This window comes from Spea bombifrons, chromosome 3, assembly GCF_027358695.1.
Source record: "Spea bombifrons isolate aSpeBom1 chromosome 3, aSpeBom1.2.pri, whole genome shotgun sequence".
Classification (NCBI taxonomy): Eukaryota; Metazoa; Chordata; class Amphibia; order Anura; family Pelobatidae; genus Spea; species Spea bombifrons.
In genome coordinates, this window is record NC_071089.1 from 119,953,356 (window position 1) to 119,966,554 (window position 13,199).

Here is a 13,199-nt window from a genome sequence, read left to right on the forward strand (position 1 = left end):
ATATATTTTCTTAATATATGAAAGAGCAAACTTGACTCCAAATATACAATTTTTTGGTACTTGGAAAACCCAAGTGTTTGGCATGTGGTTGTGGGAGTAGTCATCGAGTTCTGTTTCCCTCTGCCACTTCCTCAAATTCACCCAGAAAGGAGTCAGCTGCGCATGGTATACCGCTCTGCTTTCCATCCATTGACAGCCATCCGTTAGATTACAGCTAGGGAAGATGTGTGAAGGTTTTCTTGTTCTCTGACTTGTTATAGGACAACTGGAGACAGTCTTCACAAAGGCTATTTGCCATTGGCACATAAGACTTTAATGTCATTGTGATGTATCATTTTCTTAACTGCACTTTTAACATCATTATTTCTCAAACTATAAATCAAAGGGTTTAACATGGGTGTCACAACACCGTAATTAAGACTAATATACTTTTGACTCTCTGAAAAACAATTTGTTGGCAACAAATACATGGATATAGTGGTCCCATAGAACAGCAAGACCACCGTCACATGGGAAACACACGTGGAAAAGGCTTTTGTGCTTCCATCAACAGAATGGATCTTTAATATTGATGTTATAATACAAACGTAGGTTGTTAAAATGAACAAGAAAGGAAGCACGAGTAAGAATATTCCTCCCAAAAACATCACTGTTTCAAAGAAAAAGATGTCTCCGCACATCAGTTTTATAATGACCAAGCTCTCGCAAGCAAAATGTTCAACTCTGTTACCTTTGCAGAATGTAGGAGGCTTCGAAATCAGAGGAAAAGTGGTTGATAGAAAACAACCCAACCACATAACGCCTGTTGCGGTTTTACACAACCTCCAACTCATCAGCGCTGCGTAACGCAGAGGGAGGCAGATGGCGACGTAGCGGTCGAACGCCATTATCGCCAGCAGGATGCATTCTATTTGTCCTAGGAGAAGACTTACGCTCATCTGTATCATGCACCCGATTAATGAAATCCTTCCTCCTTCTGTAGATATCATGTCCGCGAGCATTTTGGGAACAGAAGCCGACGAGTAGAATAAATCTAGAATGGACAGCTGGCAGAGAAAATAGTACATAGGTGTGTGCATCCGAGAGCTGGATATAACTGCGCCGATCAGAATGATATTTCCAAACACCGTTACAGTGTACATAAAAACAAAACCAAAAACAGAATTTGAGTCCTCCGGTCGTGAGAAAAGGCGGTTAAAATAAATTCGTTTACAATGGTTTCACTCTGATTCTCCATCTTCTCAAATAACTTATGGACACCTATCAATATAAATTAACAAAAGGAAATCTTAGTAATGAGACCAGCTCTTATACCGATTTGGAATATATTCAGGTATAGATATTTTTTCTCTGAATAAAGTTTTTCTTATATTATTTTCTTGTTGATGGTATCTGGGTATTATTTTCCATTTTGGACTTTAAATTCTTAATTTTCTTTCTATTCATATGTCTAGTGAAGCAGCTGTGGTGGGAAATACGTGGGGGTACAGAGAAAGCTAAAAAAAAAAAAAGCCATCTTTGCTCTGGTTCCAGCTAATCACTACATGAGAAGCTGGACTCTACCAGGCGATGGGCTCTCAAACCCACATCCAATTAATAATCAGTTGATTTCTCTTTGTCAGAGAAACACCTGGCAACGACATTTCAAGGAATGGAACAAAACCAGCTTCACGGCTGTTCAAGAAAATCCATTACTCCAAAAATGAGAAACAAAACAACAAGGGATATAAGACAAATTTATGGGTAAAAGTTTTACAAAACATGTAAAAGAAATCGAACGTGTAAAAAAAATATGAACACTCAGGACAGCATCCGTACCAAAAAAGTCCATTTCTAGTGACGCAGACAATGGTGGCACAAGTCAAACTTAACATTCATATATTAACATGTATTATGCTTGTAGTGGAGTGACTACATGTTTCATTTTGAACATAAATACACTGATTTTTGGGGACATAGAAATAAGTTTTATGGATTCCTTACTGTTTAAGTTGTATATATAATATACATACACACACATATATATATATATATATATATATATATATATATATACACATATATACACTTTACAAATAGTGTTTGAACCAGCTGGCACCACCAATTCTATTTAATCCTGGGCAGACAGGAGCTGGTTATGTGTTTTAGCTCCTGAAATGATGTACAGCCAGCATATAACTGGAAATGACATTCGTTTTGTATATTCCACTTTTAAAATTGCCTTCCTGCCCAACTTTATCTGAAATTTCATTTTTTTTCTCTAAACATTTTTCTGAATACCTAGTAAAACGACGTGAAAATTATTATTTGCTGTATGGCTCAGGGAAAAATATTTCATCAAATTTAATATTGAAGTTTGAGAAGGGGGTTAACATTGTTTTCCATGTAACCCCCCCATTTAAGAAATATTAAGCAGAAATAACAGTAAATGCAAGACTAAGCGGGACAACAAGATATGATTCATATTTGTACATTTTTTTTGTATAAAATATTATTAGAGAAAACATACCCACTTGGCTTGGTTTGGATGTCTAATCAAAATTGTTAAGTATAAAAATATAAAAAACAAAAATCCTCTCTTTTTCTTAAAGGTGTCTTCAAGTTCTTGTGTTAGAATCGTCTTTTATACATTCTGTGCAAAGGATCTGACCGCCTGAGATTAATTAAAGCAGGTAACAGGGCCCAAGACGATAAGATTTTCAATGTTCTCAGGGCTATATCTTACCCTGGGGTGTTAACTGCAGTTTACGGAGCTAAATCGAATCTATACACAGTGTATTGTCAGTAAATAGTATTTTCTTAAGTAAATACGTAACCCCTTCTTGACTGAGGACATTTTGCAATAGCATAAAATGTTTTGCAATCTGTAACCCATGTGTGTTAATTAACCAACATCACTCATTAAACTAATACTAGACATGTGCACGGTTACCAAAACCATTTTGGATGATTTTTACCTCCCAAACAACCCAACAAATCCATGCATGGGGGTATAAACTGTACTCAGGAAATGTTGCTGGACACGTATTGGGGTATTTGTCAGTGACATATAGCAGGAGCTGTACATTTATACCTGAAGTACAATTTGTGTGGCGGAAAAAAAAAATCGAATTACTACCAGAAAGTTTGACAAAGGCTAGTGGTAGAATTAGTGCATAGAAAGTGTTAAAATACCAGCATTTCAAATATCGTGTCCAGTTTTCAAGAACAACAACAAAAAAAGTTTGAATTGGCCAACTTCAAAGATGTCCCAAATAGCACACGGGAACAGGATTACCACATCTGGAAATAAAAAAAGTAATTTTCACCATATTTTATTATTTATTAGATGACATGATCAAAAATTATATCTGAAGGAAAGCCCTTCTTGTTCTGAAAAAAACCCCAAAACTGTATATAATGTGTGGATACACTAAATAAAAGAAAAAAACTACAGCTAAACATGTGCACCACTAAATTGTTACAACAGCCTTGGTCATGAAGGGTACAAAAAATAAAAGCCTGGCCCTTAATGGGTTATCCCTGATTTATGTATATTACTGTAGCTTGCTTCTGCATTTGTATTTTTTCCATGATAGTATTTTTGATGGTGGTGGTAGTGCCAGTGCATGTAGGAGAATCAGTTGCATAGCTACCCTGCTGCTGCTTATTACAGGAAAATGTGTTGCTTGACTCCTCCAAGTCTGGTGCTTAAGCTAAATCTACGTCATTGTGGTCACCAACAACATTGTTTGTTGTTGACTGCAGTAGGGCTGCAACAACTAATCGATAAAATCAATAATAATCGATAATGAAATTCGTTGCCAACGAATTTCATTATCGATTAGTTGAATCGATTATTATCGATTATAAAATGAGGGTTTTTTCAGAGCAAACACTCTGAAAAATACCCCTCATTATATAATCCGTTTGCGTGACTCACAGCAGCAGCTCCTACTTACCAGCCCCTCCCTGTAATCACTGTGACAACTGGCCCCGCCCCCTTCCTTCTTCTAGAAGGTCAGAACCACATGGCTGTGACACTCATCTAACTGTAAGTATAAAATTAATATTTGGGCTACTGAAAGTTAGGGGAGGTGGGGGTTAATTTAGGGGCAGTTATGGTTAATGGGGTGTTTAGTGTTAATTTAGGGGCAGTTATGGTTAATGGGGTGTTTAGGGTTAATTTAATGATGAGGACTGAGGGTTAATTTAATAAAGTTAACTTAAGGTGCAGTTAGAGATAAAGGGGGTGTGATACGAATGAGACGAGCTTGAGGAGTGGAAGGGTTAAGTAATGTGTTCTCGTTCTTTCATGACTGGAAAAGTACAGAAGGGGTTGTTTTTGCCAAAAGTAAGAAGGATGTAGCAGGGAGCGGTTGCAAAAGTAATCCTGGATATATGCCAGTATTGTTCTAAAGGAACATGTTATTTCATAAACAACTATAAAAAGCAGGGATTCAAGGGGGGCAACAGGGAACTTTCCAGGCTGCTGAAGCGGACGCGCTTTCGCCTGTGATGCACCAGAAAGGTTGTTCCTCCCGTTGAGTCCCTCCAACGAGAGTGATGCTACAATATCTGGTAATGTATTGATGTTTCATTCTATGTAATGCATGACAGATTAATAAAGTATTGCATTTATTATCCTGATTTGGAGGTCAGTGAGCGCTTTGTGACACCTGCACTTTTCACGACACATCTGCAATACAGGGGGGCAGACTAAAGGGAATCTAAATCCTGGGGGCAGTGAAGATTAACCCAGTACTTATTTATAAAAGTATGGTGTCCGTGTGCTGTGAACGGGTCTGTGACTCTATGAGGGGACTATGAGATATCTGGGGGTATAAGGCATATCTGGGGAGGACGGAGTGACATATCTGGGGGTATGAGGCATATGCATTATATAAGGCATATGTGGGGAGGGCAGTGTGGCATGTCTGGGGAGGACGGAGTGGTGTAACAGGGTGTATAAGGCGTATCAGGCACAGCGGCATATGTGGGGGTGGAGTGGCATATGTGGGGAGGGCAGCGTGGCATGTCTGGGGAGGATGGAGTGGTGTATCAGGGGGTATAAGGCGTATCAGGCACAGTGGCATATGTGGGGGTGGAGTGGTATATGTGGGAGGCAGCGTGGAGTGGTATATGTGGGAGGCAGCGTGGAGTGGCATATGTGGGAGGCAGCATGGAGTGGCATATGTGGGAGGCAGCGTGGCATGTCTGGGAGGCAGCGTGGCATGTCTGGGAGGCAGCATGGCAAGCCTGGGCTCAAATGTGCAAAAATTGGGGGGCTGGTTGGGAAATAAAGACAAGAAATGCATTTTATCAAAGTTTTTTTTATTCTGCTGTTTGTATTTAACATCATTTTTTTATTAAATTATTTTAAATAAATGAAAAATTTACATTCATTTTTTTTATCCGATTAATCGATTAATCGACAAAATAATCGGCCAACTAATCGATTATGAAAATAATCGTTAGTTGCAGCCCTAGACTGCAGCTCCCATGATATACAGTCAGCAATTACTGGCTGGACATCCTGGGAATTGTAGTCTGAGGTAGTTGTGGCTAATCTTTACAACTCCAGCTACAATGGTCTTATAATTACGTTATAATTACACTTTCCCCCCCCACCAGGAGACCCCTCTCCTGAGCCAACAAAGGTAAGCAGTGGGGAGAAGGTAAGGAGGAATGAGGTGGGAGAGTGGAAAGGTGGGGACAATTTTTTGGGAAAAAAATCCTGCGGACTCCTATGTAATCAACATCTCCATTAAATTTATTAGAGGGCCCGGTTAGGGTTTATGTGGTAGCACAGCTTCTAATTATAATCAATCTCCATATATTACTTCAAAATTTTATAAGCTTAACTATAAGCTTGACGTGCCACATGAAAACACTCCAAGGGCAAAATTAACCCTTTCAGTCCCCTATGGAAGTACCGGTACATCCAAAAACGCATCTCAAGAATCCCCTATGGACGTACCGGTACTTCCTGCCCTTCTTGCAGCACCAGGGACACATCCCTGCCGCTCCACAGGAGATTAGGCTGTCGTTTGACAGCCTGGACTCCCCCTGACAGCAGAAGCCAGCATCGCCGGCTTTCTGCTGCCTGATCTGATGTAACAGCTTCCGGCACAAAACTGTTAAATTTTTACACTATATTGCTCCTGCCCCCATTCACAACCCCCAAACCCGTTAAGCCATAAGCATAAAAATTCAACAAATAATGTACACCTTATAGTATGTTCCTTAGTATACTATGCTGGGTATGTTGTGCAGGGAAAGTATGGAAAATCTATATAAATTAGGTATTTCTGAAATCAGGACACATGAATTGATAAACTTGGAGGGAAATTTCCATCACTTTACCTAATTTTGTGAGGATTCAGAGGGAAAATGTATAAAAAATTAGTTGTTTTTTTTCTAATTGTCGCTAGTTTTTACTAAATTTCTCATTCTAAATTTTCTGCTAATCATTTAACTATGGTATCAAAAGAAAGCTCTATCTCTCTTTGAAAAAAAACAATATATAGTTTACATGGGTACACTATTCACAGGAAAAGAGAATCATCGCTGAACCGACATACCCCAAAAATGGCAAAATTGCTCCGGGACTTGAGGTACCAAAAACCCCTGGGATTGTAGGGGTTAATTATGGCAACAGATAATGATAAACACAGGACAAAAAGATAGAGTATCTATAAATATTTAACCTTTTTACTTTGCAATTTCCCGACATCATTGGTAATTTTTTCTTTGGAATAGTTAGAAACCAAACACTAGTTTAACCTTGAATGACCTTGCCTGTAACTCACAAAGTTTAAAGTAACAGGCCCTTGCAAACAACTCACAGATAAATTAATCTACAGGTTATTTTACGGGTTAGCATGTGAGGGCATGCAACTGAATTTGAGTCTGGTCAGTACAGTGAACCCTTAATTTGACTGACCACACAACTTCTTAGTGAAAAGGATTAATTTGTGCTACTGCAAGTTTCTGTAGTGAATGTGCAAGTAGGACTTTCCCTCAACAAGAAATCATTCCAAAATACTTTAACTTGCCAAAAAATAATGGAATGCAGGAACCCTGCGGAGTCAGGTCACGTGACCCGCACCTTTTATTTGCAATGCGATCAGCATAGAACTGCCCTCCTCTCCTACCCTGGTGTGAAGACCTCTCACATTAGTGTCACAAGGCGTAAACCACAACAACTAACAGTCACCCCTAATCTGTGTAGTCAGTGTGGCAAATACTTTTGTTTTTTTTGTGGAGTTTTTTGGTTGGAGTGGAGGGCATGATTATATGGCAGGGAACGGGTGGGGGACTATGACACATAAAACTATGCCATAGTTCACTAATGAAGAAATCCAAACTTAGTAGATGACTCATCTTGATTTTACTCATGTAATATTGTTCCAATAGCCATCTTAGATATATACAGCCATTGGTAGACCATGAAAAAGCGTTTTAAATGTTCATGTGTCCCCATATGATTATACCATCAGAGAAAAGAATAAACATAACAAAAATTGAGTACTGTGGGAGATTGCATTCAATCTACTACTCCCATCCATTTGAACACTCATAGGTCACATATGATGTGATCAGCAGGTAGCAAGACCTAGAAGTGGGTGAAAAAATGATGTCCCTGCTCCAAAAATGAAAACTAAAAGAAAAAATAAGAAAAGGGCCCTAGTGATGTCATCATTGAGGCTTACAGAACAACCTCAAGGACTTCTCAAGCTGCAGGATGCATAAAAAAAATGGTAAAAAGAGGGAAAAGACTGATCCAAGAGTGTTGAAAACTTTGGTAATAACCAGTCTATACAGACACAAATAAAGTAAAGAAAAATATAATAATGTAGCTGACACTGAGGAACGATCGGGTGTTCCAGCACACAACATCATTCACAACTCGGCACAAATGTTGCCGGTTGATGTCCATTATAGGGACAAACACTAATACTTGGTGCACAAAATATATTTTTCATTATTTCGATTAATTTGATTTATTATTGCAGTGGGACTCTTAGTATAGCAGTACCATATGGGATGTGAAGGGTGTATTTAACTATAGGAGTACCATGTGGAAGGCGTAGTGCATTTTGACTTCTGTTTTTAACAGGTATGTTTTGCATGGCATTATATGTTTTTTGATATTTGATGGGTGGGGGATATATTGCTAACCTATTGAGGTTTTTAATTTAATTTATTAAAATGTAATTATTATTATATTATTTTTTTCTCTATGATATTTGCATATAAGGAAAAAAATAAGACATATAACAGAAATACTCTAAAATGTAAAAAAAAAAAAAAGAGCACTTGAAACATTTCATACTCATCCCAAAAAATAACAAAAAGAGAAAAGTGTATTATTGTGTTAAAGAATAAAAATTTAAAAAGTGTAAATAAAATGTAAAAATAAAACGCTGGAATGCTACATAATTCCACAATCTGAAAATACATGAAAATAAATATATTTCTAAGATCAAAACAAGGGGTGTACTAGCAAAACCGTTAACTGATATATTTAACGAATCATTGGTAACGGGAGTCGTCCCAGGGGATTGGAAAGTAGGGAATGTTGTGCCCATTCACAAAAAAGGCAGTAGGGAGGAGTCGGGTAACTACAGGCCAGTTAGTCTTACATCTGTAGTGGGGAAATTAATGGAAACAATGTTTAAGGAAAGGATTGTTGAACATCTGAAGTCACATGGGTTTCAAGATAACATGGGTTTACCTCAGGAAGATCCGCCAAACTAATCTTATTGATTTTTTTGATTGGGTGACTAAAGTAATTGATCAAGGTGGTGCAGTAGACATTGCGTATCTGGATTTCAGTAAGGCCTTTGACACTGTCCCACATAGAAGACTTATAAATAAACTGCAATCTCTGGGCTTAGATCCCAATGTTGTTGAATGGATTAAGGAGTGGCTGAGTGACAGAAAACAGAGGGTTGTAGTCAATGGCGTATATTCAGAACAAGGTCTTGTTACCAGTGGGGTACCTCAGGGGTCTGTACTTGGACTCGTTCTCTTTAATATTTTTATTAGTGATATTGCAGAAGGTATTGATGGAAAGGGATGTCTATTTGCTGACGACACAAAAATTTGCAACAGGGTTGATGTTCCTGGAGGAAGAAGCCAAATGGCAAATGATTTAGGTAAGCTGGAAAAATGGTCAGAGCTGCGGCAATTGGCATTTAATGTAGATAAATGCAAAGTAATGCACCTGGGGCATTAAAACCCAAAGGCAGAGTATAGAATATTTGGTACTGTCCTAACCTCAACGTGTGAGGAAAGGGATTTAGGGGTAATTATTTCTGAGGATTTAAAGGTAGGCAGACAATGCAGTAGAGCAGCAGGTGATGCTAGCAGAATGCTGGGTTGTATAGGGAGAGGTATTAGCAGTAGAAAGAGGGAAGAGCTCATGCCGTTGTACAGGGGACTGCTGAGACCTCACTTGGAGTATTGTGTACAGTACTGGAGACCGTATCTCCAGAAGGATATAGAAATGTTGGAGAAAGTGCAGAGAAGGCTTACTAAAATGGTTTATGGATTACAGGATAAACCTTACCAGGACAGGTTAAAGGATCTTAACCTATATAGCATGGAAAAAAGACGGGACGGGGGATATGATAGAAACATTTAAATACTTAAAGGGAATCAACAAGGTAAAGGAAGAGAGTTTATTTAAAAGGAGAAATACTACCACAACAAGAGGACACAAGCATAAACTAGAGGGGCAAAGGTTTAATGGTAACATCAGAAAATATTACTTTACGGAAAGGGTAGTGGACGCATGGAATAGCCTTCCAGCAGAAGTGGTAGATGTTAATACAGTAAAGGCATTTAAGCAAGCATGGGGTAGGCATAAGGCCAAGCTAGAATAAGGACATTTACTAAAGGAAAGTACTCAGAGGTTGGGCAGACTGGATGGGCCTATTGGTTCTTATCTGCCGTCACTTTCTATGTTTCTAAGTAAATATTTTGTATCAGTTTATTTTCATTTCTTATGCGCTATTTATAATTGGTAAACTTGGGAAAACATATTTAAAAAATGAACTCACGGGTAAAATCTCTGTAAATGTCCTCCCAAAATGATTACTGGACAAGGACATTTTGCTGATGTTTACATTTGGAGGTTGATGATTAGCTTGGATTTCAGGGAATGCAGCAGCAAAATATACTTAGTGGGATGTACAAATAACACATAAATCACTCGCTATACTGAAGGCGAACAATTATCTGTACTCATTCATCATGAAGTATCAGGTAAGAGATTTTGGTTTAATTGTTTTGGAATGTTAGTGGCGTACTCTGGCCTAGGGCAGCAGGTCCAGGGGTGCAGGGGCCACATAATGTGGAGCCAACTACCCTACTGTAATGCCACTGCTCAATGAGAAGGTTAAAAGGGAGTACAAGGATCTCCATAACCGGCCCATTAACCCCACGCAGGGCTCTTCCAGTAAGGACAGGGGTGCAGAATGGGTGGCTGTTTGCGCTGCCCAGGGTTTGTCCTAAGGCGCTGAAGACAATTATGCCGCCATGTATATCAGCATGCAAGTTTGCTATTTAGAACTGCTTGCAAAATATTGCTCTCTTTATTTATTCCCCCAACCACTTCCCCAAACCGAATAAATTCTGTAGATTGTGGAATATCATTTCTGTACGTTGGTCTCCCTGTAAAGCAACAAGGAATGTCTCTAGAATGAAATGATAATTATATTATAAATATGTTAATAAATCCGCATAGCCCCCCAACACTTCAGGTGTCCAAATCAGGAGCTGTGTCTAGAGGTAGAAGGGTGTGGTTATAGAGGCAGAAGCCGTCAGGGTGGGTGAGGCTGGAGTTGAGGTCACTTGTCTGCATCACCTGAGGAGCCACCTTAAACCACTTGTAGCCCTATCTTGACTGGAGTCACAGACACTTGCTGACCTTTTCCATGGCTACCTTGTGACCTCCTACAGTGAAATCCTGAGCCTCCACTAAGGGGAGAGTGGCATACATGTGTCAGTGCCTCCATATCTATACCCTGGATATGTGCGGTATAGATATGTCTTTCAGTAGGACCCCAATATAAATAAGGACTATATACAATGGTACCAGTAAACAATATTATATCAAAACAACAAACACATATGCAAACACAGGACTCTGACACCTGGATCTAACTACCCAAGTCCAAAAGTCCCTCCTAAAACAACTGTCAGGAACCGGGTCAATACAGACAACTGTAATGACCCAGAGCGCCCAAAGATTGTGTTCAGGAGTTATTGTGCAGTAGCGGAGTGGGACAGGGCCTGGTACAGGGCGACTGCACTCACCCGGGTGGGCATCTAGGGTTGTGCAGCCACATACCAGCGCCCTGACATAGCAGCTGATGTAGTCCAGAACACAGCAAGACATACATGATACAGGGCACAACAAAGGACAGGGAACTGAGGCAAAGCAGGTAAAAACAGAGATATGCAGCTCCGCAGCCTGGATGGCCCCTGACAACAACCTACCACCTCAGTCTTCATCATACCGGGGAGACTCCAGGATCTGGTTCGACACCTGAATCCTCCAGGTCACGGGAGCTAGGTCCAGATGTGTCCCACTTCCCCCTCCCTTAAATGGCGTTATGTCCCACCGTGCCAATGTCAGCGGGTAGCCCTGGCTGCATCTCGCAAGGGAAGGCTCCAGGTAGCCAGAGCCTAAAAGGTCCCAGCTATGGTTATCACTCTGGCAGCAGGAGTATGTTGGTGCAATTAGATGGGGCCCATAGGGCTGTATCCATAGGGGTAAAAGTTTATTTAGTGTGCCCTGTCTGCAAAACAAGTGGAAGAGGTTTCCACCTTACCACTATGCTGACCAGTCACTTGGGAAGGGAAGCCTCTTATTCTCTGGGGACTTCCTTCAGCTACTGGGGCTGCTTAAAGGCCAAGGTCTGGCAGCTCCTGGGAAGCCCCACTGACTGTATCAGGCCTTGCACAGCTGTAGTCCTCATCCTAAAGATGGATTTGGGTCACCTGACCTCCAGCTCAGGAGTTGCCTAGGCAACACTCCCTGCTGCCCACCACTGCCAGGCCCTAGTGATGCAGCATACAGTATCTGAGTGGCTGAGGGTGATGTATGTTGCTGAGTTGTAACACAGTGAGTGCTACACACTCATAGGAAGGTCGCACAAATGTCTATTGGCTTTACAAGTCCCAGGGTCAGGGGACATGAGAAGATATATTTAGACCCAGGATTCCAATTGCCTGTAAGGTTGGATAGGGGGGGGCAGTTCCTTAAAATCAAGACTGTCCCAAAAACTGGGACATGCTGAAGTTTCAAATCAATGATCAAGCCATCAGACGCTTTTTGTTTCAGATTAATATTAGGTGTTTTATAACTAAAACGGTGATAAGAACGATATAACGATACAATCATGGGTGGATTAGGTAGAGTTCTCATACTCTATCTCCCAACAAAATTATAAAAATGTTATTTAAACAAATTAAATATCAGCCCATATACAGACACTTTCAAACATTTTTCTGCACACAGTTCAAAATTACCCCATTGGAACAATATTTTTACAGCGCATATACCTCACAATCATCCACCTATATAATATCTTACGATATGTAAATTTAAAGATATAGCGCCCCAAATATCGGCCTATTGGTTCAAAACTGACAATTTTCAATATTCTATATGGAGTAAAAAAAAAATCCCCAATTTGACCAATATATATATATATATATATATATATATATATATATATATATATATATATACAATGCATTTACCTCACCCACAGCCTCCTCTATAATATCTTACAACATGAAAAGATGTTACTGTGGAAATTCATATAGTGCCTGATTTTTTTTTTTTTTTACCAAAAATAAACATTAATGATGTCTAATGATTTTCTAATTTATCTCTTAAATAGACACTGAGATACAGTAAATGTATCATTTAAGAAATTGTCAAATTCTAACCAACTTTCCATATTCTAACATATTATATAGGGGTGTAAGTGTGCGGTATATGCAGGATAAATATATTTATGTGAAATAGGGTTATTTCTTTTACCCCATATCGGATATTAAAAAATGTTCGTTTCTAACTAATGGCCTGATATTTGGGGCGCTATGTCTTTAAATGTCCACAATAAGATATTTCCATATTGTAAGATGTTATAGAGGAGGGTGTGGGTGAGGTATATGCAGTGCAAATATATTAGTCC

The 13,199-nt window shown here is 39.4% G+C and overlaps 1 protein-coding gene across 1 annotated transcript in view; it reads left to right on the plus strand.

Annotated features, from left to right (window-relative positions):
- Positions 1-10,203: 10,203 nt before the first annotated feature.
- Positions 10,204-13,199, plus strand: part of LOC128482812 (uncharacterized) — a 379,467-nt gene continuing 376,471 nt past the window's right edge. Inside the window, exon 1 of the mRNA XM_053458734.1 lies at positions 10,204-10,254. Coding sequence (XP_053314709.1) covers positions 10,243-10,254 — 12 coding nt within the window. The 5' untranslated portion in view covers positions 10,204-10,242. The remainder of the gene's footprint in view (positions 10,255-13,199) is intronic.